Here is a 24,535-nt window from a genome sequence, read left to right as displayed (position 1 = left end):
TATTATTTATAGAATTATATTATAATATAATTATTTCTTAATTATGGTTTTGTTTATATGATAACTATAGGTTTGATTTTAGGTTCTGTATTATTATTTATATTGTTATTTACATAACAGTATTTATTAATTATAGTTAAGGTTTTATTTATATAGTGACTGGAGGTCAGAAATTCTCAGAAACTAAAAAAAAGAAATGAAAAATATATAAAAAATAAATACATAAACCGAGAGAGAACAAAAACAATACAATGCACTATATATATCAACAAAAGGAATAGCAGAAAACGGTGGAAGATGAGTACATGTAATGATTGTAAGATGTGTAAGAGACATTAGAAGAGTTTAGACAAAAACAAGTCAGAGATCAATGATGCCAGTATAACAAGAGATTAATTTTCAATTATTATTTAAAAATTAAAGAAAGCAACCCACAGCAGACAGTCTGAATGTAGGATTAGACAACAGACTAGTTGAATTTATAATTAATTTTTATAGTGTAAAACTCTCTTTTTTTTTTAAGTCAGGCTCTTCAACAGCGACAGGAGAATCTGGGGACTTTTATTTTGAATTGCGTCACTGTTGTGCGCGAGTTTCTAGCGCGCTTCACGCTCACCGCTGCAGTCAGTCACACGCGCTTGGCGGGAGCCGCTAAAGTTCACAAGCTCACGTTCTTCTTTCACTTTCAGCTTTTTATGAACATAGTTTTCAATCAGAGGTGAGTTTATTTTAATCAGCGTTTAATCAGAGCTCAAATAAAGCTCCTTAGATAATATCCTCTGTCTTTCGAGTGCATTTTTCTCTGTGTTTTGAATTAGCTGTGCGGCTAAAGCTAACTTACTCAACATGTCTGTTTCATTTCAATTTCGTTTGACACTAAAACATGTTTATATTCAAATCAGGGAAATAAAAGCACATTGTCTGTACATTATGTTTGGATATGGTTGTTAAAGTTGCAGGTGAGTTATCGGGATGTTTGAGGAAATGTAATGTTTCATGGTGCTGTTGAAGACGTGACTCATTGGTTATTATTTAATCTTAACTTGTAGCTTAATTTTTTCAAATGTGTATTAGCATATATTTGTATGCATTTATTGTTTTATGTGTTTAATGTGGATCTTATATTAGTATATTAATATTATGTTATAATTCAATATTAATTATAGCTTTATTTATATAGTGACTTAACTATAACATACTATAAAAGGTTTTATTTTTATATATTACTATATATATTTACATATAATTATATTACATTCTATTATAGCTACTTATTATTTAAATTTAAGTATATTATGTTATATTATAAATTAATATTTTATTATTATAGTAATATTATAGTTAGTAATTTATTTTATATGCTTTTTTATTATATTAACATTATAGTATAATTTATATTAATTAAAGCTTTATTTATATAGTGACTCAACTATAACATACTAAAATATTAAAATGTTATATAAAATATTTTTATATATTACAATATATATTTCTATAATTATATTACATTTTACTATACATTTTTATTTCATATTTGTATGATATAATATTATAATTATAAATTAATTAATTATGATTTTATTCATATACTAACTCAATGTTTTATTGTTAATGCTATATTATTATTTATACAGTTTTATCATTGTTATTATTATGCTATATTATATTGTCATATTATATTACAGTGATTTTATATCAGTTATTCATTTATTAATTTGATTTAATTATATAGTTTTATATTATTATTTATATTATAATTTTATACAGTTATTTAATTAGACGTGACTCATTGGTTATTATTTAATCTTAACTTGTAGCTTAATTTTTTCAAATGTGTATTAGCATATATTTTTATGCATTTATTGTTTTAAGTGTTTAATGTGGTCGATTTTTATCTTAAAAGGCCTGAAAGCACACTATATGCATGCATTTATATATCTATGAAGTGTTATTTAACATTAAATCTATATAAAATGTTTAAATATCAAATTAATTATAGTATTTTATAATATGTTGCACTAGTTATTATATTCTAAATATATTATTACATGTTTTAAAACAATATGTAATAGTAATATTCATGTTTTTCTCTCTCCAGGTGGTTTTGTGTCGTCTCCAGTGATCATGCCGTCCAGTCTGGGCTCCAGCAGTCCAGCTGCAGTTCTTCAGGAGGCTTTGGAAAACTCCAGCCGCTTGATTGACAGGCATCTGCAGGAGGATCGCTGTTTTCCAGACCTGTCAGAGCTCCTCAATGTCCCGTCACACAGTAAGAGATGCTCTCTGTCCTGTTACTCTTCTTAACACGTACTTACTGAGCATAAAAACGTAAAATATTGGCTATGTTTGGTAGATATGCCTTCGTTCTCGGGCATGTCGGACATGGATTACCCTCTGCAGGGACCGGGGCTGATCAGCGTGCCGAGTCTGCCTGAGCTCAGCGCCATCCGCAGGGTTCCTCTGCCTCCGGAGCTCGTGGAGCAGTTTGGTCGTATCCTGCCACACAGATGCTTATTTTATACAATGAAACCTTAAAATGAAAGTGTTTTGTAGTTGTTTGCAATGCCTTAATTGCCACTTTTATCAGATATGCAGTGCAATTGCATGATGGGAGTTTTCCCTGAAATCTCCAGAGCGTGGCTTACCATCGATAATGACATTTTTATGTGGAATTATGAGGATGGGTGAGTATCGACTCATTAGGACACTTATTATGCTTTTTTATTTTATATTTCCTTTAATGTGTAATATTGCTGTTTGTGCAGGAAAATGATATTATGAAGTGAGAAAAATGTGTTTTTTGAACATCAAATGATTTAAATGTGTTCTAGAAGATGTGAGTGTGCATAATGTTGGCACTTTAAGTATACCTGAGATACAGGATGTTCACTGATGTGTGTTTGTCTTTTTGGTTTCTTCAGGAGTGATGTGGCGTATTTTGATGGGCTCAGTGAAACTATTCTGTCAGTTGGACTTGTCAAACCTAAGCCAGGTTAGTTGGTTTTTCTGTTGTGCACTATGTAGTGTTCAGCCTCAGAAGATGTTGAGAATGTTATGGATTGATTGTTGTCACGCTTGATCAGTCATTACTTAAAGACATGCTTGTAATGCATCACAAGATTTGGATATATTCATACATCAACCATCAAATTAATTTATATGTATTATGTATTATATTAAATTTATATATTTTCTTATGTTTACTTTCTATTTATATATAATTAAATTGTTATATTTGCTATGTATCATTATATTATAATCTGTATTTGCTATTATGTAATTTTTTTAATAATATATTATTTACTCTTATTTAAAAGAAAAAAGGGTTACCCATCTCAATAAAATATTTGCAATGTAAAAACATGATTGTGGTAAAATATAAAATTATAATTTGTTTATTAATTAAAGTTTAGAATTACTTTTTTTTTTCTTCTTTTTTTACTGTTTTTAATTCAATTTGTGTAATTTATAGTTTTAAAACAATTAATGTAATATTAAATGCAATATTGTAATATTATATAAAAAGATGATTGTTGAAACATCAAATTATGATAATATATTTGTTTATTAATGTTTTATATATTATATTTATGTATTACATTAAATTAATATATTTCTTTGCATTTTTACTTATACTTACTCTATTTATATATATTATATTTGCTATGTATTATTATATAGCTTATATTATATTTGCTATTATATATGTATAGATTTTTTTTATATATATATTATATTATTTACTCTTATGTAAAACAAAAAAGATTACCCATCTCAATAATTTTTCCAGTGTAAAAACATGGTTGTGGTAAAACACAAAATTTGTTTAATATAAATATTGTACATTTAATTTTTATACATTAAATTATGTATTATATTCAATTTATATATGTTTTACAATTTTGCTTATGTTTACTTTATTTATATATAATTACTTTACATTACATTTATGTATTATATAATTTATATTATAATATTTAAAACAAAAAAGGTTTCCCATCTCAATAAAATATTTGCAGTGTGAAATCATGATTTTCGTAAACCATCAAATTTATTAATAGAAATATTGTACATTTTATTATGTTTTATTTTTATTTTATGTATTAGTAAATTGTCTTATATTTGCTGTTATATATTTGTAATGTTTTTATATATTATATTAAATTATATTATATTATTTACTCTTATTTATAAAACATGATTGTGGTACCATCACATTATGATTTGCTTAGAATTATTTTTTTTTAAATAAATTTATGTAATTTATAGTTTTTAAACAATTAATATTAAAATTACACACACACACACACACTGGTTATAACTATCATTAAAAAAAGATTAATATGTAGACAAAGATTAATGAGCAGAGGAAAGCTTCTAATTCTACCAGAAAATCTCAAATTGTTTTAAGAATCATTCATGTTTGTTTATTGCTAGAAAAAAAAAATTGAGAAGTGAGTCTACCTACACCCAAAAACATTTGTTTGTTACAGGTATTTTTCAGCCTCACATCCACTACCTGTTAGTGTTGGCCACACCGGTGGATGTTGTGATCCTGGGCTTGAGCTTCCCCAAAGCTCACACAGGTGAGTGTCATGTTTAGATGTAATTTAAACAACATTTGCATGCGTGGGATTCATTCTCCATCTGCCTTCATGCCCTGCAGGTCTGAATGACAGCATGTCAGGAGCCATGCAGCTGTTGCCAGATCCTCTCTACTCAATCCCCACGGATAACACCTACCTGCTGGCCATCACCTCCACGGACGTGGGCCGCATCTTCCTGGCGGGCAAAGACGGCTGCCTGTACGAGATCGCCTATCAGGCCGAAGCGGGCTGGTTCAGTCAGCGCTGCAGGAAGATCAACCACTCCAAGAGCAGCCTGTCCTTCCTCATCCCTTCACTGCTGCAGTTCTCCTTCTCTGAGGACGGTAGGAGCCTCATTCAGCACACACAATCAGCCGAATGTTTGCTTCCTATTAAAACGTGTTGTTTGTTTCAGATCCCGTTGTTCAAATTGCTATCGATAATTCAAGGAACATTTTATACACGCGTTCAGAGAAGGGTGTCCTGCAGGTGGGTGTCTTCATGTAATCAAGCAGGGATTGTGGTGTTTGTGATTTTGAGTGATGTTTTAATGTGATTTCGTGTCTGTCAGGTGTATGACCTCGGCGCTGATGGGCAGGGAATGAGTCGAGTCGCCGCCATGTCTCAAAACTCCATCGTCTCGGCGGCTGGAAACATCGCCAGGTAGAGTTTACATGCATTTTTTTGCAAAGATGCACTTACAGAAAAATTGACTTATAAATAGATCGCCAATAACCAATCTTCCAATTTGAACGATTTTACATCAAAATACGGTTAATATATTACCTTTGATTAAAATATTGTAAATATAAATGATCAGAAATAAGTTGATTTTATTTGGCATTTAAAAAAAGATTAATTTATTAATATTAATAATAATAGTATTATTGTTTTATTGTATAAATTGATTATTATTTTTAATAAGCATAAAATTAATAAAAACATAATTATTAATAATAATTACATTATATTTATTATTGTTATTAATAATAATAATAATTATTACTTTTTGTACAATTAATTGTGATTAATAATAAAATATTTATCTTAAATTTAAAATAAATTAAATGCTAATATTGATCAGTGCAGATATGGTCAACAATATATTGTTTTTCTTAATTAGTAATAAAGAATATAACATTTGAATTAATAATTCATATTAAGAACATATTATAAAAATGTTATTACTTTAAGAACACATTACTATAAAATAAATATTTAATTAGTTTATAACAATTACATTAACAATAAATGTGACCTTTAAAAAATATGAAATTAATTTTAAAAATTCTAATATTGGTCAGTAATGATATGATCACCAATATATTGTGCACTCCTAATTTTTATTAATAATATTTTGATTGATATTAATAATTAGTAATAATTCATATTATTAATAACAATTTATTATAAAAATATATTATTAATAAGTGTATTCTCCTTAATAAATCTAATTAATTCTTAAAAAAAAAACCCATAATATTGTACAATTCTGACATGGTCACCAATATATTGTGTGCTCTTAACAAAAATTACATTAATTATTAATAATATTCAATTACCAAATAATAATACTAATAATAAAAATAATCTATTTGTTATCTAATATATTGAAAATTAATTTTAAAAAAATACTAATGCTTGTCAGTACCAATATGGTCACCAATAAGTTACAAAGTCATATTTTTGCACTCTAGTTATTATTAGTAATCATTTATTATTATTAATTGTTAATAATAATTCATACTACTAATAACATGCTTTTATTAGAAAAATATTTTATTAATAATAATTGTATTCTCTTTAATAAATCTAAAATTAATTCTAAAATAAAATGGTCAGCAATATAGTGTGCGCTCTTAGTTTTTCTTAATAAAAATTATATTAATTATTATTATTAATAATATTTAATTAACAAAAAAATCAAAATTATGTTATTATTTTTATTATTATTATTATTATTATTATTATTATTAATAATAATAATAATAATAATCCATCTGCCATCTTTAATCAATTTAAAATTAATAAAAAAAAAATACTAATGCTTGTCAATACCAATATGGTCACCAAAAAGTTGCATGCACTCCTATTTTTCTTAATTACTGATAGTAATAATTAGATTAATTAATGTAACTATTGTATTAGAAAAATAAATATTTTATTATTAATAAAAACATCATTTTTAGTAAATTTTAAAATGTTTTAAAACGGTCACCAATATATTGTGCACTCCTGTTTTTTATGTTAAATCAACATTTTTCTTGTAAAATGCATTTTTCTCCTCAAGTGCATATGTCTTTGCCTATTTTTCAGGACGATCGACCGCTCGGTGTTCAAACCCATTGTTCAGATCGCTGTAATTGATCGCTCAGAGTCGTCAGACTGTCAGCTGTTGGCCGTCACTCATGCTGGTATGATTTATAAATGGAGACTCTAAGTAATCCTGGCTCTGTAAATTCTCTGAATTGTGTTTATGTGTTGTGCAGGTGTGCGTCTGTATTTCAGCACCATCCCTTTCGCTCCTCCAAACGCCAAACGCATCTCAGGCCGGCCCAACATCTTGTCTCTGGTGCATGTGCGTCTGCCGCCCGGATTCTCTGCGTCCTCCACCCTCCAGAAACCGGCCAAAGTACACAAGGCTCTGTACAGTAAAGGAGTTCTGCTGATGGCCGCGTCTGAGACAGAAGACAGCGACGTTCTGTGGTGTATCAACCACGACTCGTTTCCCTTTAAAAAGCCCCTCATGGAAGCTCAGGTCAGAGACGTTATTTCCTCTTCCTGCCCATCTAGTTATTTCTTCATTTGTTTTTGTTTCCACCATGGAATAAAAAAAAATTACAAAGAGTTTCCTTATCTCTTATATATTTGTGCCCACAATCTCTAAATTTCCCGCCATTTTCTTGCAATTCTGAGACGAAAAATATAAAGTTTATGAAAATGTATAATGTGGCATGTTGTGGAATTTGTCAAATTTTGGATGAACATATCAAGAGTATTTTCAATTTCATTTGAGAAAAACATCATGGCACAAACACAGATACTTAAGTCTTCACGGCAGCCCGTCAAAATAAAAGTTTGGTGTAACTTGAAATTGTGACAATGTATTTCTATTGTACAGTAGAATGTACGTCTCAATTAAATAATAATAATAATAATAAATAAATAAAAACATATTTTTAAGGAATAATTACATTTTTCATGTTTTAATTTTAACAGTAAATCTCTTTGCAGCATTGTTTGTAAAAAGTGAAAGGGTTGGTTTAATTGATAGTTTAATTAAAAAATGTAATTAATATTTTATGCCTTCATTTGATTACCAGAAAAAATCGAATCCAGAAAAATTTAAGCAGAGAAAACAGAATTTTAAATAAATAAACAGTTAATATTTCTTGTATTTAATAATGATACTTTTTGATTGCTAAAATTTATTTGAACCATTAAAACAGAATTTAGAAAAATTTTAATGGAAAAAATTGAATCCGGAAAAATTTAAACAGAGAAAACAGAATTTGGTATCTACAAATAAATAAAAATTTAATATATTTAATAATGATACGTTGTGATTTCTAAAATGTATTTTAACCATTAAAACAGAATTCAGAAAATAAATGGAAAAACTGGAATGAATAAAAATTAAATGGGAAACACAGAAAATGGTAAAAATAAAACATATTTCACAGAGCCCTATTAATGTAGTTTTTGTTAAACTTTTAATAAATTAATTAATCATGAAATTGTTTTAGTTTCATGTTTTTACTTAATTAGACATACTTTTTGATTTGCTAAAATGTAATCATTGGGGAGAAACAAATAAAAATAAAAAATCATATGGCCCTATTATTGTAAAAATGTGGAATTTCCAGAAACAACTGATAAATAACAATGAAAAATTCAAACTAATATAAAATAATAATAATAAAAAGTTTTTATAATTTCAGTTGATTACACATGCTTTTTGATTATTCAATTTTAATTTAAAATATTTTTTTTAATTTAACCATTAAAACAGAATATAAAAATTGAAATGGAAAACACAGAATTTTGGGAAAAAAAACTTGTTTCATTTGGCCCTAATAATGTAGTTTTTGTTAAACTTTTAATAAATAATAGTTAAATAGTTTTAGCTTCATGATTTTTAATTAATTGGATGTACTTTTCGATAACTAAAATTTAAAAAAAAAATGGAATTTGGAAAAAAAAATGAACCCGATAACATTTTTCATTCTGTGGTGAAATCGAAAAAACATAATTGCGAGATATGAACTCAAAATTCTGAGAAAGTTATAATTCTCAGTTTATATCTCATCATTTTTACTTTTTTCTTCCTGAGAATTCAGAGTTCATATATTGAAGATAAAGTCAGTTTCCTTTTTTTTTTTTTCTTATTCTGTGGCAAAACAGCACTGATATCTGTGTTTTTTGTCTTGTTCTCCAGATGACAGTGAATGTAGACGGTCACTCGTGGGCTCTGTGTTCAATCGAGGAAACCAAATCTCCCAGAATCCTCACTCCTCTTAATAAAGACCTCATTCCAGTCACTGATTCTCCTCTAGTCGTTCAGCAGCACAGCGTCCCGCCGCAGAAGTTCGTTCTCCTGTCCGCTCAGGTATGATCGATCTTCCCGTTGTGATCTGTTCTTCATGTTGTTCTTCTCTCACGCTTTGTTTTTTCCGTCTTTAGGGGAGTCACATCTTTCACAAGCTGCGTCCGGTGGATCAGCTGCGTCATCTGCTGGTGAGCAGCGCTGGAGGAGAAAGCGAGGAGATCGAGAGGTTCTTCAAGCTGCACGGGGTGAGTGAGCGCACATTTAACCTTTGAATACAGACACTTTCATGTGTGTTTGTCCATAAATGTGTTTGTTTTTCCTGCACAGGAAGGGCAGGCGTGTGCCACGGCTCTCATCTTGGCCTGTTCCTCAGCAGCATGCGATCGGGAGGTGTCTGTGTGGGCCACACGAGCCTTCTTCAGGTCAGATATGATCGATACGATGTCATATAATTGTTCTTTTCCCAGGCTTTTGGAAATATTTGTCATCTGCATGTGCTTTGAAACCGTTTGAATTGTCTAAGTTAGAGGAAATGCTGTTGAGGCCAAATAGATTTAAAATGTCAAAAAATAAAATATAATAAACTTTAAATTTAAATTATAATCAGTGTTTTTCAAGTCAACACAAGGAATATCTATTTACAGTTTATTTCCATATTATTTGCACCAAAATAACAATAAACAGCAACGTGATTAACTTATAGCATGCATATATTTTTAATATAAGATTTAGTATATGAAAAATGCTATGTGGAAAGCCAAAGGCTGCTGAGAATATTTTTTCTGAGTGATTTTGTGAAGTTATTTTCTTGAATCAATTAAATTAAATGGACAATTTGAATTGAACTTGAAACTTTAATGAAATCTTTAGGAAATTCAGATTTATATTACATTTTATTCATTTAGCAGCTGCTTTTTTCCACAGCAACTTACAACACATTTATGTTGTGACTTAATGCAATTAATATCAAGCGTGCAAAGACATTTGGATTTGTGTTCATTTGTACAGCACATTTCACCCACACCAGTAATTTCTGCTTCACTTTAAGTTTAGAATAAATGTTGTTTTATTAATTTAGTCATTTTCCGATATGTAGTTATTTAGTAATGTTTTAATGTTTCATTTTAAATACAGCTTAAATTAATATTTTGTAATTATAAATATTCCTTTTTTTTTTTACTTTATTTATTTGTCTTTAATTTTTCAATTGTTTAAATACAATTTTCATAAGATACTTTAAGATTATTATTTTGTAAAAATATATTCATTTTTACTATGTATACATTTATTAAGTATTTAATTTGTTTTATTTGCTTATTTTCACTTATGTAGTTATTAACTTTTGTTTTATTTATTTTAGTCAAATGTAGAATGTCATTTAATTTATTCGTTTTTTTCTGAAGAACATAAAATAGGATTTGTTGTGGAGTGAGTCCAACAAAAATACATGTTTAAAATATTTATTTATCTTTCTTGTTAGTAAAGATATTTCATAGCATTTTTACAATAATGCTTTATTCACTTATTTTGTTTCATTTATGTAGTAATGCTTTATTTTTTTACATGATTTTTATTAATTTAGTATTTTTTGATTTTATTAATTTACTCATTTTCACATATGTAGTTATTTAATGTTTTAAGTTGTTTAATTTTTTAAATTTTTTAGTTTTAAAGTAATTAATCAATTTATATTCTGTAAATATACATTCCTTTTTTACTTTATTAATTCATGTATTTTTTACTTGTATTTAATAATTTTCAGTCATGTAGTTTTTATTAACGTTTTATTTATTCTATTTAAAAAAATATAAGGTACTTAATTATTTTCAGTAATTATATATTCATTTTTACTATGTTTACATTTATTCAGTGTTTAATGTATTTATTTTCAGTTATGTAGCCATTAACTTTTTTTTTAATTTTATTTATTTTAGTAAAATTGACAAAATTATAGCTTTTTACATTTGTTTCATTTTTATTCATGTTTGTTCTGAATAACATTACATTTATAGGATTTGTTGTGGAGTGAGTCGAACTAAAATACATGTTTATAGTATTTCTTTCCTTCTTTCTTCCTTTCTTGTGATTAATGATATTTCGTAGCATTTTTACAATATTGCTTTATTCACTTATTTGGTTTCATTTATTTTAGTTTTTGTTTTGTTTATTTTTTAATGACAGATTTTAAAATCTATTCACAGAAAAAAATATCTTATTTTGTTGTTAGTAATGACAGATTTGGAACATTTTTACAGTAATGCTTTAATGCTTGTTTTTTATTTTGGTTTTATTTATTTTCTTTCTGTTTTTAATAATGATTTTCTTAAAGCATTTTTACAATATTTTTGATTTTTTTGTTTTATGTTTCTTTTTAAATTTGCAATTTTACAATATTTTTATCAGTTTAATGAATGGCTAAATAAATTTTGCAATGCTTTCTTTTTTAATTATTTTATCTGAGTATCTGATATGTTGCACAGCCTTATATCTGCAGATTTGACAGGATGTATTAATAGAGGTGATGTTTTACAGGTATGGTGGAGAGGCTCAGATGCGTTTCCCATCTGCCATTTCTGCCCCCAGTAACGTCGGGCCGCTCTTCAGCTCCCCCGTACCAGGTGACAAACATCTCAGCCCGCCACACGGAGCTTGTTGTAACCATTAACCGTGTCCAGTCACGTGCTAGTAGCTGTTTGTTCGTGTGTTAGTGTGGACTAATGTGTAATCTGTAGTCTGCTGTGATTGTAGGATCCCCAATGCCTGTCGGCAGCCCCATACCAAACCCCAGTTTTCTTGCCACACCTGCCCCAGGTATAAAACCAACCCTCAGACCAGCAAACGCTTCACTAATCTGTGTCTACTAGTACAGTTGAACAGTTTGCCCATTTTCTATTCTTTGCCATCTTTCTAAACAAGTAAATGAATGCCTGTCTGTATTTCTGGCCCATGATGCATGTTTCTGTTGTCTTTTTGTGTTATTTTGCATGTTATTCTTAATATAGAGCATGTTTTTAATGATAATAACCTGGTGGATATTGCAAGTGAATGTTGCACAAGTGTCATTTTATGAATGTGTGAATATGTGGTTGACTCATCTCTACTCATCAGGCATGTTTCCACCGACCGTTTCGACGCCGTACGTCCCCGCTACACCCATGAGTCCGAGCGGCGCGGCCGTCACTGCTGTATCCTCCGGACCGGAGGTCATCTTCTCTGGAAAACACAACGGCATCAGTATTTACTTCACTCGCATACTGGGGTCAGTTATGGTCAAATACAGACGTTATGAACACTCGTAACAGTTGGATGGCTTATTTTGACAGATTTTTTTTTTTTTTGCACTGATTTGTTAATGTTGTTGATTTGGAAAAGGAACATCTGGGATGGGACTCTTTCGATGGAGACCACCATAACCAAAGGGAGCCAGACGGTGACTATTGTGAGTAATGACCGATTTTGGAGCTTCTTATTGTTGTCTTTTATTTTGTTTATTGTAATTACTGATGTTGGAGCATTTTTACAATAATGCTTGTTTAATTTAGTTTTTATTTTGTTTATTGTTAGTAATCATAGATTTTCGAGCATTTTTACAATGATGCCTTATTTGACTATTTATTTGTTTATTTTTAATAATGTCAGATTTATTTGTTTCCAAAGCTATATATTTGTTTGTTTTTATTTATTGTGAGTAATGACAGATTTTTGAAGCAATTTTACATTTTTGCTCTGCTTGTGTTCCAAGGTTTTTGTAAAAAATAAATGTACAAAATATGTAACTTTTTAGCCAATAATAAAAGCTTTTATTTCATTTTTCTTTTTCTTTTATTTTTTTTTTTTAATTTATGTATTTTTTTTTTTATCCGATTTTGAATCTGAGGATGTCTTTTTCTTTTTTCGTTTTTTTTTTTTTAATACTTTACAGCCATTTTAAAAAAAAATGTTTCTTTTTTTTAGTTGTCTTTATTTTCCTTTTCTTTTTTTCGTGTTTCGTTTTTAGTAATTACTAATTTTGAATCATTTTTACAAAACCTTTTTTTTTTGTTTTGTTTTGTTTTGTTTTTATAGCATTTTTACAAAAGTGAGTTTGTTTTTATTATATATATTATAATTGTTTGTTTGCTTTTATTTTAGTTATTGTGAGTAATGACAGATTTTTGCTCTGCCTGTTCAAAGTTTTTTTCATTTTTTTGATTAAGTTTTTTTTACTTCATGTATTTTTTTTTTAAATCTATAGTTGCCTTTTCTTGCCAATCAGAAAACATTTGTTTTATCTTTGGGTGTGGTTGAAGTTACAAAATACCTGAAATCACTTCCAGCAGCATTTTGTGTATTTGTGTATTAATGATGTTCTTTGGTTTTAGTTGGAGAGCACAGCCAGTTCTTCTGATCTGGAGGTCGTCCTGATGGAGCTTCAGGGTTTGAAAGAATTCCTGGACAAAAACTCCCAGTTCAGTCCAACCTCTCTGGGTGTGGCCAGGTAGGTCATCTTATGATAATACATGTTGCCCTTTTCACTTCCACCTCACCAGCCAACCTATTATTTATTTAAAAAAAATCAATCTTGGTTACTCATTTAGTTTGTATTTGTTTATTTTTTCTTATTTAGCTTATTTCATTATTAATGTTTTACTTTATTTTTTAAATTAGTTTTAGTATTTAATCTGTTTTCTTCATTTACTAATTTTCATATGTAATTATTAATTTTTTGAGTTTTATTTTAAAACATTTTTAAAAATGTTAAATCGTTTTTTATAATATAATTAATAAAAAATATAATTATTCTATAAATGTAAATATATATTCTTTTTACTTTAGTTTAGTATTTAATTCTTGTTTTATTTACTCATTTCCAGCCATAGTTCGTTAACTTTTAGCTTATGAATACATTTTTAAACATTTCATATACATATATATTATTTATATATTTTATAAGATATTTGATAAGATTTTATTTTTATTAATTTTTTTGTAAGATAAAATTTTTAATATATATATGTATGTGTGTGTGTGTGTGTGTGTGTGTGTGTATATATATATATATATATATTTAACTATTTTTAAATTTAGTATTTCATTTGTTACATATACAAATTTTTAGTTTAGTTTTGTTTTTGCTTTATTTATTTACTATATTTTTATTATTTATATATTTTTTAGTTTTATAGTGATTTTTCAAACTTAATAATTTAAAAAAGTAAAAAATATATATATTTTTATATTCCATAAAATGTATGGCTGTCAAATCAATTAATTTTATTTGCATCCAAAATAAATGTTTGTGTTTGTGTTTATGTAATATGTGTGTGTGCTGTGTATATTTAAGAAGTTATTGTGTCTGTGTGTGCGTGTATGTATATATTTCACGTATGTTTCTTAAATATGTACATGTATGTGTATTTGACAGCCTTAATAAAATTATATCTTTTAAAATTTTTCATTTACATATTTAGATATATATTTTTTTTTTACATTTAATTTTATTTATTATTTATTTAAAAACTAAAAATATTTGACTGCTTTATTACTGATCTTCATTCCATTTTTTCTTAAATTTTATGGATAATTCTTTTATAACTCACCTGACCAGTTTCAGCTCGCCAGCAAACCTGCAGCAAAGACTTCTGGGCTTCATGCGGCCCGATGGTTCGAGCAATCAGCAAATGCAGCAGGAGCTCCAGAGGAAGTACCACAGTGAGTTTCAGCATGTCTGTGTATGTCTGTGTGTCTGTGAGCATTCAGGTGATCATCATCTTCTCCTGTTTGTTCCTCAGCGGAGGCTCAAGCGTATGAGAAAGCGTCTCTTCAGGCCATGCAGCAGTTGATCCATCGCTCCTATCAGACGCTGGCGCTCTGGAAACTTCTGTGTGACCATCAGTTCAGCCTCATCATCTCTGAGATGCCCAAAGTACGACCCGTCGCTCTGTTACTAGTTGTGCTTTCTCGAATATGAACAGCCTGTTCATTTTTTGATGCACAAACGTTCATGCCATTGTCCTCACTGGTTTCAGGAGTTTCAGGACCAAATTAAGGCGGTGAGTTTTAAGGATGTGGTTGTTTCTGGACGGGAGCTGAGTGGCGCCCTCATCACCGCCCTCATTAACGTGTACATCAAAGACAGCGCGTCTGTAGACACCGTCAGCGGACACCTGAGAGACATCTGCCCCCTGCTGTACAGCAGCGACGACAGCATCTGCTCCAAGGTACCTGTGATTCTCAATGAGACTTCATTCAATCAAAACAGTGTAGACTGGAGATACGAAACAAGATGAAATAACAACTTTAATCAGCTGTGGAAAAGGAAACACACACAGTTTTATTTACTTAAGTTATTTTTGTTGTTGTTTTTAGTTTTTGTATGTATTTTATTTAGTTTATTTCATTATTTCGTTTTTTTGTTTCTAATTTAGTTTTTGAATTAGTTTGATTTACTCATTTCACTTAGTTTTTTTTTTTTAATTAAGTTTTTGTTTAATTTATTTAATGTAGCTATTTTTTGTTGTCGTAGTTTTTATTTGGCATATTTTAGTTTTCATTATTTTATGTAGTTTTACTTTTTTTTGTTACTTTTTTGTTACATTTTTAGTTTGTATTTTTATCTACCTTAGTTTATTTTTGGTTTATTTTATTTATTTATTTTTTTCATTGTATGTAGCTCTTTTATGTATTATATTTATTTGTATATTTTAGTTCTAATTTACATTTATTTAGTAACTCTTACTTTTATTTACACACACACACAATTTTATTTATTTATTTTTTATTTTCTTTTTTTTCCCCATTAATTTGTTTGGCTTTTAATTTAGTTGTTTTAGTTTTATTTACTTAAGTTTTTTTAGTTTATTTAGGTTTTTAGTTGTTTAGTTTACAGAGTTTATATATAGAGAAAGAGAAGCTATTTATTATTTACTGTTTTTATATAGTTTTTGTATTTATTTAGTGTAGCTATTTTATTTTTTTTTTTGTTTGTTTGTTTTTAATACTTAGATTTTGTATTTATTTAGTGTAGCTATTGTTTGTTTTTATTTTGTTTTTTAGTACTTAGTTTTTTTATTTATTTAGTGTAGCTATTTGTTGTTTTTTTTTTGTTTTTTTTTTTTAGTACTTAGTTTTTGTATTTATTTATTTATTTATTTAGTGTAGCTATTTTAGTATTTAGCTATTATTTTAGTACAGCTATTATTTGTTTTTGGTTTTTTGCATTTAGTGTATTTTTTATTTATTGTTTTTGCTTGGCTTATTTAACTTTATTTAAATTTGTATTTATTCATTAAATTAGTTCTTAATTTTACTATTCCATGACCATAAATGTGCTTTTTGTAACTTGTTTTAATATTTCTTTATTTAATGACCCATTTAGAACTATACAAGTTGTGTATGTTTATGAGCAAACAGTCAGTATGGAGATTGTTTTTGTGTTTTATGAACCAGAGCTTTGAGAATAAGGATGTTATCTTATCTCTTTCCCTCCTGACAGGCCAATGAGCTGCTGCAGAGCTCCAGACAGATTCAGAACAAGTTCGAGAAGGAGCGAACGCTAAAAGATTCCCTGCGTCTCTATCAGCAGATCAGCCACCACACGGACCTGCCGCTCGTCTGCTCACAGTACCGGCAAGGTGAGTGCAAACCGTGCCTAAAATGCAGAAGAACTGAACCCTTCACCTGCTTTCATTGTTATATAGCAAACTAATCACATTCTGTCCACATCCAGTGCGTTTCTATGAGGGTGTGGTGGAGCTTTGTCTCACGGCCGCTGATAAAAAAGACCCTCAGAAACTGGGACTGCACTTCTACAGGAACGGAGAGCCGGAGGAGGACGCCAGCGGCCAGCAGGCCTTCCAGGAGCGGTCGGTACACACTTACATTCGTTCTATACGATCCTGAGGTGCTCTTGTGGGAGTCACAGGCTCTAATCGGGCTGTAAACATGGCTTTTGTGCAGGCTCTCCTGTTATAAATGCATCTCAGACACCATGCAGGAGCTGGTGAATCAGAGTAAAGCGGCACCTCAGTCCCCCAGCGTCCCTAAACAACCCGGACCACCCGTCATGACCTCTGACCCCAACATGCTGAGCAATGAGGACGCTGCCGCCCATGTGAGTCGCACGCAACCTGCTACAGCTTCATATACTTCGGTTTGATTGTTTTATAAATGCGTGTGTGAATTAGCTTTTAATTTGTTTTCATTTTAGTTTTATTAAAGTGCTTTTCTCATTTTTATTGTTTATTCCTAATTAGCCTTAATTTTTTTTTTTTTCACAGTTTATTATTACATTTTTCCTCCCTATATATATATATATATATATATGTGTGTGTGTGTGTGTGTGTGTGTGTGTGTGTGTGTGTGTGTGTAAAAAATAGACATGGAATAAATATTATAATATATAAGATTATAAATGGGAACAATTTATATATATATATATATATATATATATATATATATATATATATATATATATATATATATATATATAATACTTTCTTTTTTTATATTATCTTTAATATTCATATTTTATAGGTTTTTATATTAATTTTAATATTTTTAACTTGACTTGCATTTTTATTTATTTATGTTTCTGTTTAGGATTGATTTCATTTAGGTTTAGTCATTTTAATACTTTAATTTAGTTATTTTTAATAATTAAATTTTTATTGTTAATTTTAGTAAACGTTTCGAATTTTTCGTCTAATTTATATTTCCGTTGTTGTTGTTTTTTGTAATTATCTCTTATTTTAATTTTAATTTTAAAAAATAATTTTATTTATTTTATTTTTAGTCATTGCTTCAAATCCAATTAAATTTCAGTTTCATTTCTAATGTTTAAGTTTACATTTGTCCTCTATTTATATTTTTAGTGTCACTTAAGAACAGTAACAACATTAATTTTTGATGATCCTAAAGTTTTTCTCTAATATTTATATTCTCATTGTTTATATATTTTATGTTGTTTCTTTTATATATAGTTGTTTTTCTTTATTTTGTACTTCAAATTTAATTTACTTTCAATTAGTTGCCAAGACAGCATTTTTAAGGGTTTTTTTTATCTTTTATTTATTTATATATAGAGAGCAAAGCAAAGAGATCATCTGATGCACATATTTTTAATGTCAGAAGTTATATATATATATATTTTTTTATTATATTTCTATTACATTAAAAATTAAGCTTTTTTCAGTTTGTCATTTTAATATTTGAATTTTTCTATTTGTTCTATCTATTGTTCCTTTAATATTTATGTTTTTATATGTAGTATTACTTTTTTCAGTTTTAATAATTTTAATACTTTAATTTGCATCCATTTAATTTACGTTTTTCTGCTTTATTCATTTATTTTCCATTTAGGATTTAATTTATTTAGGTTTCATCATTTTAATACTTCACCTTAGTTATTGTTGTTTTTTCAATTAATTTTTATTTTTAATTTCAATTAACATTTCTAAATTGAGGGTTTTCCGTTGGTGGTGGTGGTGTTTCTTTTTTTTTTTTTTTTTTTATGATCTTTATTTATTTATTTATTTTTGAATCATTGCTTCAAATCAAATTTAATTTTGGGTAGTTGACAAGATTTAATGTTTGTTTACATTTTTCCTCTATTTATATTTTTAATGTCAAAAGTTCTGGTATAAAGTTAACAGTAACAGCATTGGTTAATTAACGTGATCTGGTTCTTCCCTCAGTTTGAGCAGATGCTGGGTCTCGCTCAGAGATCTCAAGACGAGCTCTTCCACATCGCTCTCTATAACTGGCTCATTCAGGCCGATCTCACCGACAAACTCCTGGAGGTACGAATGATCGCAGAGTTACTCAACGTCGCCTAAAGTCTCTCTGCTCTGAGGTTTAAAGCCGTTTTCTCCTCTGCTCCAGGTGAACTCGCCGTACCTCGAGGATCATCTGATGCACATGATCAAACAGGACCAGAGTAAAGTGCGTAACATGGACCTTCTGTGGCGATACTACGAGAAGAACAGGAGCTTTGGCAAAGCGGCACACGTTCTGGCGCGGCTCGCAGACATGCACAGGTATCGTGCTGGATAGCCACGCCCACTGAAATCTGATTGGTTTAAAATCTCTCTCCTCATAACTGTTAATTTAGATATTTAAATTCATGTTCCTGTACATTTATTTGAAGACTCATAAGTTTGTTTTGCCTCAGTCTGGTGGTGTGAAATGAAAATGAATGGTTTTGTTGGTGTTTGTGTGTGTGTGTGTAGCACAGAGATCTCTCTGAAGCAGCGTTTGGAGTACATCTCCAGAGCCATCCTTTCTGCCAAGAGTTCGTCCTGCGTGTCTTCACTGGGAGCTGATGGAGAGTTTCTGCATGAACTGGAGGAAAAGATGGAGGTACTGAGACAAAAACAGCTGCTGGCAACAATCTACACTATCAGTCAAAAGTTTTTGCACAGGAAGATTTTTAATTTTTTTTAAAGACGTCTCTTCTGTTCACCAAACTTGCATTTATTTGATCTAAAGTACAGCAAAAGCAGTAGAATTCAGAAATATTTTTACTATTTAAAATGTCTATTTTCTATTTGAATATATTTGAAAATGAAAATGAAATGAAAATTTATTCCTGTGATCAAAGCTGAATTTGACGTTTAAAAAAATGAAAAATCTTACTGTGCAAAAACTTTTGACTGGTAGTGTAATTGTGATTATTAATGATAAAAAAGTATAATTGTTATTCATAGTACGTTTTTTTTTTTTTTCTTTTAAAGCTCCAAGGTGTTTGTAAAGCTGCACGATTTGACAAATGTTAAAATTTCTATCAGTATGATAAATGAGTAATTGTGTTAATTTGCATAATATATTTATTATAATTGTAATTTTTATTATTATTATTATAAAAATATAAAATAAGAAAAATTATTGTAACTACTGTAATATTTAACTTTAAAGTAAAACAATGAGTATTTAAGTAAAAAATAATATTGTACAATTAATTTATTAATATTGCAATATCCTATGTTGTCAACAGCTTACTTATCTTTAAAAAAAATAAAAAAGTTTTTTTTGAAATAAGGATAAATATTTGATGAGTCCTAAAATTTAAAAGCTTAAATATAAATAAGAAGTTTTATCATGGCAACTAATTTAATTTAATTTCAGTTAAAGTAGTAAAATTACTAAAACTAAAGCTAAAATAAAGATTAAAGACTAACTAAAAAAAACTATTAAAAATGCCAAGCATTTTTTTGTGTGTAAATTAATTTTTAGTTTGTTCATTAACAATCATTTTTATCACATTTAAAGAAACTTAGCCATAACCATAAAAATTGCTGACTTAGTTGCAAATAGTTGGTTCATTCACCAAATTTATTATTACATTTGAAGAAACTTAACCAGAACTTTTTTTGTAACATATTTTAATGGTTTTTTTTATTATTATTATTATTTATTTTTTTAATTACATATTCAGAACCACATTTTATGCCAACTAACAAAAAAACAAGTTTCAGTTAAAGTATTAATCAAGCTAAAACTACTGAAAATAAGTTTCAGTTGAAGTTGTAAAATTACTAAAACTAAAATAAAAAATAAAAGCTAAATCGGAAAAAATAAATGAACAAGGATAAATATTTGACAACCTAAAATTTAAAAACTTAAAAATAAATTAGAAATGTTGTCATGGCAACTAATTTTAAATCATTTCAGTTGTAGTAAAATTACTAAAACTGGAATAAAAATAAAGCTAAATAAAAAAATTTAAAATTTATTTAAAAAAAAAAAAAAAAAGTTTTTTTTTGTGTGAGATATTTATTTATTTATTTTATTTATTTTTTTATTTTTTTTATTATCATTAAAAAATATATGTAAATATAAATATGACAAGCACATTTTGTGAAATTGTAATTTTTTTTATACTTCAGTGATGCAATTAAAAGAAATCAAGATCAGTAAAAATTATTTTATTACTTTTGAGAAAGACTAACCGTAGCTGTTTTTTTTGTAACTTAATTTATGCCGTTTTTCCACTTTAATTACTAAGCTTTGTTACTGCAACTTACCATACATTTCAGTTAAAGTATTAATTACTAAAACTGAAATAAAAAATAAAGAATAAAATAAATAAAAATAAAGCTAAAAAGACATGGAGCTAAAAACAGAGGCAAACTAAACTAAACTAAACTTTGTCTAAGTATAAGAATAGCGCTTGGCTCTGAGCTGTTGAAAACATGTACATGTATTTATTTAATAAAATTGCAGCCTTTGCGATCTGTAAACTGCACTAAGCCATATCACAGTTTCGGTTTGGTTTTGCTAACTCGCGTAGCCCTACGTTAGTTTGTGGTGTAACGCTGCTGTGTTCCTCCAGGTGGTGCGGATTCAGGTGCAGATCCAGGATACCCTCCGCAGACAGTATTCCCAGCATCCCTCAGTGCAGGGAGCCATTACACAACTGGACTCCGAGCTCATGGACATCACCAAGGTAAATGAAGTGACGTTTCAGCTGCATGCTGTAAATGCACTGCCAGAGCTGCTGTGTTTCATAAACGTGTCGTGTTTGTCTCTCTGTAGCTGTACGGTGAGTTCGCGGATCATTTCCGGCTGTCGGAGTGTAAGCTGGCCATCATTCACTGCGCGGGACATTCGGACCCCATCCTGGTGCACTCGCTGTGGCAGGAGATCATCGACAAGGGTAAAGCCTCTCGCTGACGTCTTCCTCTTTTTACTGTGTATCGGTGTGTCTGATATCTGCTGTCGTGTTTCAGAGCTGAGTGACAGTGTGACCATGAGCCCGCCGGACCGCATGAGAGCTCTGAGCCTCAAGCTCGTGTCTCTGGGAAAGTTATACGCGGGAACGCCACGATACTTTCCGTTAGGTACTGGTTTTACTCTCTTAACTGTGTGATTGTTTTCATGTGGCTCATCATGTGAATTCTCTCTTGGTTTGGTCATCATCTAATTGTGTTTGTTCCTACCTTTGCAAAAAGTGTGATCTCATGCCGTTTTGTGTGATCTTCAGATTTCCTGGTGAAGTTTCTAGAGCAGGAAGTGTGCCGGTTGAACTGGGACGTGGGTTTTGTCACGTTCACCATGCAGGAGATTGGAGTTCAGCTTCCAAGACTGCTGGAGGTTTATGACCAACTCTTCAAGACACGGGTACGAGAAAGAAGTGTAAAACTACTGGAATAATCAGATTAGGAGCTTTTATTTTATACTAAAAATATAATATTTTCACTTTCTGCATCCCATAATCCTTTTAAAGATTAAGGTAACTGTATGTTTGTTTACTTATTTTTTAAATATGACAAATTTAATATTTTATTTATTAAACCACAATCCTCTTCAGGGTTGCTTAATCATGGTAGTTATACATTTATTTACTAATACTAATTTATTTACTTATTTATTTTTAAAAATTGTATTTTTATTTTTATATATATTTCTTATTTCTTATTTATTCAAATATTTTTTTTTTTTTTTTTTTTTTTTTTTTTTAGAAATCCATAATTCTCGTAAGGATTGCTAAGCATTAGTTTACATTTTAGTAATTTATTGTTGTATTTTTAGTTTAGTTTATTAATTTATTGTTGTTTTTATTAATGATATCTGTGTGTGTGTTTCTTATTTTCTTAATTTATTAATAAATTAATATTTATTAATTTAATTTATTACATTTCTTATTTACTTCTTTTGTTGTTGTTTTTTAATCAATCTATAGTTCTGTTAGGGATTGCTTCATGGGAGTTATGTTTATTTACTAATATTTATTCTTTTTTATTTAAATCAATAAATATTTATGTTTATAAATATTTATTTGTTTATTAAATTTTATAATAATTTATTACTTTTTATTTGTTGTTTTTTTTATTAAGCCATTACTCTTGCTTAATATTAATAATTTATATTATTGCCTAATAATTGCTACATATTTATACTTACGTATTTCTTATTAATATATTTCAGTGTTTATTTACTTATTTATTAATCCATAACCATCTTAAGGATTGACAAGCGTTAGTATTGCTAAATGGTAGTTTTTATATATTAATTTTAATATATTTATTTCATTGTCAACTTATTAACTATTTATTATTATCATTTATTTATTTATTTTTTACTCTGTGTGTATATATTTTTATTTATTTATTAATAAATAAATAAATATTATTTATTAATTGCATTTAATAATTTAATAATTACTTATTTATTTACTTATTTTGTTTGTCTTTTCCTTAATCAGTTCATAACCTGTTAGAGATTGCTTCATGGCAGTTATGTTTATTTACTGATATTTATCAATTTATTTTTTTGTTTCAGAATCAATTTATTACTTTTTAGTTTTTATCATTAATCCATTATTCTTGTAAAGATTCTTTAATAGTAGTTACATATTTATTTACTTATATATTTCTTATTTATGCATATATTTATGTGTATGTATTTATATATATATCTGCATTTATTTATTTATTATAACCACCTTAAGGTTTGCTAAATGAAAGTTATGTATTTATTTTAATATATTTTATATATTATTTCATTGGTAATTTATTTATTATGTGCGTGTGGTATTTTTATTGTTTTCATTTCTTATTTATTGCCTAATGGTAGTTATACATTTACTTTTTTTTTTTTTTTTTACTAAATATTTAGTAGTTTATTTTTTGTTATTATTACTGCTGTACCTAAAAGTTAAACAAGTGTTTGCAGTCTAACTTGACATGGCATCCTAAAAAACTTCCACTCCAATGAAGTGTAAACAAGATCAGGGCTGTGTGTTCTTGATCATTTTCTTAGACCCATTTTAAAAATATTTATATATTTATTTGTGCATGCTACAGTATGTAATTTCTGTGTTCCTCTTTCAGGACCCGTGTTGGCAGCGTCTGAAGAAACCGCTTCATCTGGTGGAGTGCATCCATGTGCTCCTGTCAGGATATGTGAACGATCCCAGCCGTGTGCCCACCTATGACAGGTAAACGTCATGTCCACCAGGAATTTTACACATTTTATACATTTCACATTTTTTTCTGTCACTCACTCTGCCGTTGATTACAGACGGAGGTTTACTAACGCTTGTCTGGATAATATCTGCGGATATCTGGTGGAGCTGCAGTCCTTGAGTCCAAACGCAGCCCTGCAGGACATTATACGCAACTTTAAATGCCTTCAGGCCAAACTGGAGAAGCTCCATTGATGACAATGAAGGACTTGCCAGTGTTCGTCTGTTCCTGATGTGAGTTTGATGGACGCCCTGATACTACAACAGCCTGACGCCAGAAGTTCAGTCTTTGTTTACTGAAAATGAATAATGTTCACTCATCCAACCAATGGAAATGCCAACAGACGGCCAAAATAAACACTTCAGATGTGTATTTCTTTGGTTTGCAGAAGTTTTTGTGGTCATCAGCAGATATGAAGGTGTGGAATACAGGATTTTAATTTCTTATTCAGTTATAAT

General features: G+C 28.7%; 1 protein-coding gene across 2 annotated transcripts; it reads left to right on the top strand.

Annotated features, from left to right (window-relative positions):
• The first annotated feature begins 580 nt into the window (after positions 1–580).
• On the top strand, positions 581–24,449 carry nup155 (nucleoporin 155). 2 transcript variants are annotated; one of them, XM_051121592.1, is made up of 34 exons: positions 581–718; positions 2,099–2,266; positions 2,351–2,488; positions 2,585–2,681; positions 2,919–2,989; positions 4,491–4,583; positions 4,664–4,927; positions 4,999–5,072; positions 5,155–5,246; positions 6,900–6,997; positions 7,073–7,341; positions 9,022–9,192; positions 9,267–9,377; positions 9,460–9,554; positions 11,665–11,750; positions 11,881–11,943; positions 12,241–12,391; positions 12,505–12,571; positions 13,494–13,609; positions 14,720–14,823; positions 14,904–15,037; positions 15,141–15,332; positions 16,607–16,745; positions 16,841–16,976; positions 17,071–17,224; positions 18,807–18,911; positions 18,994–19,148; positions 19,341–19,470; positions 21,443–21,556; positions 21,646–21,766; positions 21,840–21,950; positions 22,094–22,230; positions 23,943–24,049; positions 24,133–24,449. In XM_051121592.1, exons 2-34 carry the CDS (start codon positions 2,125–2,127, stop codon positions 24,269–24,271), a joined length of 4,176 nt encoding a protein of 1,391 aa, XP_050977549.1. In that variant the 5' UTR covers positions 581–718; positions 2,099–2,124; the 3' UTR covers positions 24,272–24,449. The 2 variants fall into 2 exon arrangements, with proteins under 2 accessions (XP_050977549.1, XP_050977550.1); XM_051121593.1 differs by lacking the exon at positions 11,881–11,943.
• Positions 24,450–24,535: the final 86 nt, after the last annotated feature.

Source organism: Labeo rohita, chromosome 10, assembly GCF_022985175.1.
Source record: "Labeo rohita strain BAU-BD-2019 chromosome 10, IGBB_LRoh.1.0, whole genome shotgun sequence".
Classification (NCBI taxonomy): domain Eukaryota; kingdom Metazoa; phylum Chordata; class Actinopteri; order Cypriniformes; family Cyprinidae; genus Labeo; species Labeo rohita.
Note: the sequence above shows the minus strand (reverse complement) of the source record. Positions and strands in the feature narration are given on the sequence as shown.